Genomic DNA, 2,738 nt, shown 5'->3' on the forward strand with positions numbered 1-2,738 from the left:
CGAACAGTTTTGCTACACTATTTGGTCGATCGAATGCTTTATCCATCAAAGAATCACTCGATCGAGTTGTTCTGTTACTCGATCGAGGTGGCTGATATAAGGAGTGCTTGATCGAACTCCAGTTTCACTCGATCGAGGGGAATTTCAAGATTTGTCCTCGATCGAGTGGTTTCATTTTACTCGATTGAGAGGCTTTGTGTTTAATGCGTGTTTTAGCCTATTTTCGTGTTGGGCTTTGTAAATTAGATATAAGCTAGGTTAGTATACGATACACTCACTTCTTCTTCTTCTCCTCTCTTCACTTCGATATTTTCTCTCGACTCTCTATACTTTGCTCTTGAACCCTAATTTGGATTAATTGTAATCGGTATTATTGCTCTTTTCTTAATCTTAATGTTTTATTCCTCTCTATTATTTTCTCTCCTTTAATCTTCATTTATTATTGTTAATCTTTCTTTGTCTATTATCATCATGCTTACTTTTTATTGCTCATGTGTTGTTGTTGCTTATTTGACGATAATGCGTAGCTAATCCTCCCTTGCTAAGACATAGGGGAGCCATGATTTTAATGGAATTGTGAATTGAGTAACTAGGTTTAATGCAATTTTGGTCTACGTTGTTAATCGCTATATTTAACTGTTCTTGTCTAATTGAGTCGACACAATTAGTTAATAAATCACGGTACACCTTGACTTAGATCGGAAGATTGGAAAGGGTAAGACCTGTAGCGAACAATAGGGCACTTTAGTGAGGGCGGAAGCTAAGCTATTAGTGTTTTAGGGCGAATTGAGATCGGAAGCAGATATTCACTGCTCCGTAGATTAATCTTGCATTGACCTGAGACCTTAGATTGCATTACTTGAGAATCATGGTGAACCGACTGTCTTAGCTGCCTTCTCTCTATTTGCTTACTTTTAACCCTTTTACTCTATTTCTCTTCCTTGACCTTTTAGTTTAGAACAAACAATCAAACCCCCAAGAATTAGTAACCTTGACGGACTTTGTTAAAGCTGACATTTTCCCATCTCCCTGTGGAGATCGACCCTACTTACTGCTAGCTTCTGTTAGTGTTTTTAGAAATTTATTTTTGGTGCCAGACGACGGTATCATAAACTATCAAAAACAATTGCATCAGTTTCTCAAGCCACTGCCTATCTTTTCTTGACATGGTGCCCCTTGCCTGTTGTTGAATGCGAGCTCTAATATCACCCTGAATCATGGTAGCACATCTACTAGGATTAATTAACTTGTACTCATGCCTGCTCCCATTGCGCTGCATCCATATATGGTACATTGTAGAATTGATGATGCTATTCAGATTCCCAGTTTTTGGTCTGGTAAACCTCATGTGTTGCCTCTAGTTCTAGATATTATCAGTTGAAAACTGCACACTAGTCCAAGCCTGAAGACACTGAAGTACGTTCCTCCGGTACTGGCATTGAAAGAACAGATGCTGGCTTGTTTCTTCCTCCTGAGCACAGATGCAGCAGTTGCTATCAGGACTGATACCTAGCCTGTAAAGCTTCCCCTTAGTATTAAAACCCTGATGGTAATACAGCCAGGCAATGAAACTATGTTTGGGGATAGACCATTTGGTCCATATAAGATGATGCCACTCCACTTCTGGAATGACAGGACTGAGCCAGTTATAGCCTTTTTTAATTCTTTACTCTTTACCTAGTACACAAGTCCATTCATTCTGGTCATAAGCCTCTGGTAATTCCTTCCTCATTTTGCACACTTTCTTCCAAGTCCAGCTCGCCTCATTTGGAGGGGTGTAGTCCTCCCATGTCACTCCTTTCAGGTAGATATTGTGCACCCATTGAACCCATAATTTGGAAGGATGAGAATGTACCCACCATACCAGCTTTCCAATAGCTGCCTTATTCCAGATGCTGTCCATTCTTAATATAAGACCTCCCCTCTTCTGATAAGTGCATATCTTAGCCCAAGCCACAGTTGGAGTTCTTGTATATTCAGTCCCTCCATCCCAAAGGAAATTCCTGCAGATAGCTTCAATCTTAGTTAGGACAGCCTTAGGAATGATGAATATCGATGCCCAGTAGGAATGCAAGGTTTTATACACAGCTTTTATCAACACCAGTCTCCCTGCATATGGAAGCTTCTTGGTCCCTAGAATCCTAATTCTTTCCAAAACCTTATCAATCAAAGGTTGGCAGTCTTTTATGAACAGTTTACCAGGATTGATTGGCACACCAAGATATTTAAAAGGTAATTGTCCCTCAATAAAACCTGAGACCTGAACAATCTCCCTTCGAAGCTCATTGCTAACTCCATTGAAATAGACATTTGATTTGCCTCTACTCATCCTTAGTCCTGAGGCCTGAGGCCTGAGAGAAGGTAGTGAAGGTTCTACGCAAGATCATGATGGATTCAACATCTCCTTTGCAGAAAAGCAGTAGGTCATCTGCAAACATCAAGCTGCTCAGTTTCATAGGCTTACACAAAGGGTGAAATTTGAAGTTCATGGTAGATGTAGTATAAGCTAGAAGCCTTGTAAGGTACTCCATACAAATAGTGAATAAGAGAGGTGACAAAGGACCTCCCTGTCTCAAGCCCCTTTGTCCTTTGAACCAACCAAAACTATCCCCATTAAGATTAAGAGTATATGAGGTTGTGGTGACACATTCCCTGATAAGATTAGTGAAAGAACTTGGGATGTTCAATTCCTGTAGCATCTGAAATAAGAAGCACCATTCCACAGATATGCCTTCTGT

At 40.2% G+C, this 2,738-nt stretch overlaps 1 protein-coding gene across 1 annotated transcript; it reads right to left on the minus strand.

The window, feature by feature from the left end:
* Positions 1-1,363: 1,363 nt before the first annotated feature.
* Positions 1,364-2,329, minus strand: LOC141637244 (uncharacterized). Its single transcript, XM_074446808.1, has 2 exons — positions 1,678-2,329; positions 1,364-1,623 (listed from the first exon to the last, which is right to left on the minus strand). The coding sequence occupies exons 1-2, from the start codon at positions 2,327-2,329 to the stop codon at positions 1,364-1,366; spliced, it is 912 nt and encodes a 303-aa protein (XP_074302909.1).
* Positions 2,330-2,738: the final 409 nt, after the last annotated feature.

This window comes from Silene latifolia, unplaced genomic scaffold, assembly GCF_048544455.1.
Source record: "Silene latifolia isolate original U9 population unplaced genomic scaffold, ASM4854445v1 chrun_scaffold_16, whole genome shotgun sequence".
Classification (NCBI taxonomy): Eukaryota; Viridiplantae; Streptophyta; class Magnoliopsida; order Caryophyllales; family Caryophyllaceae; genus Silene; species Silene latifolia.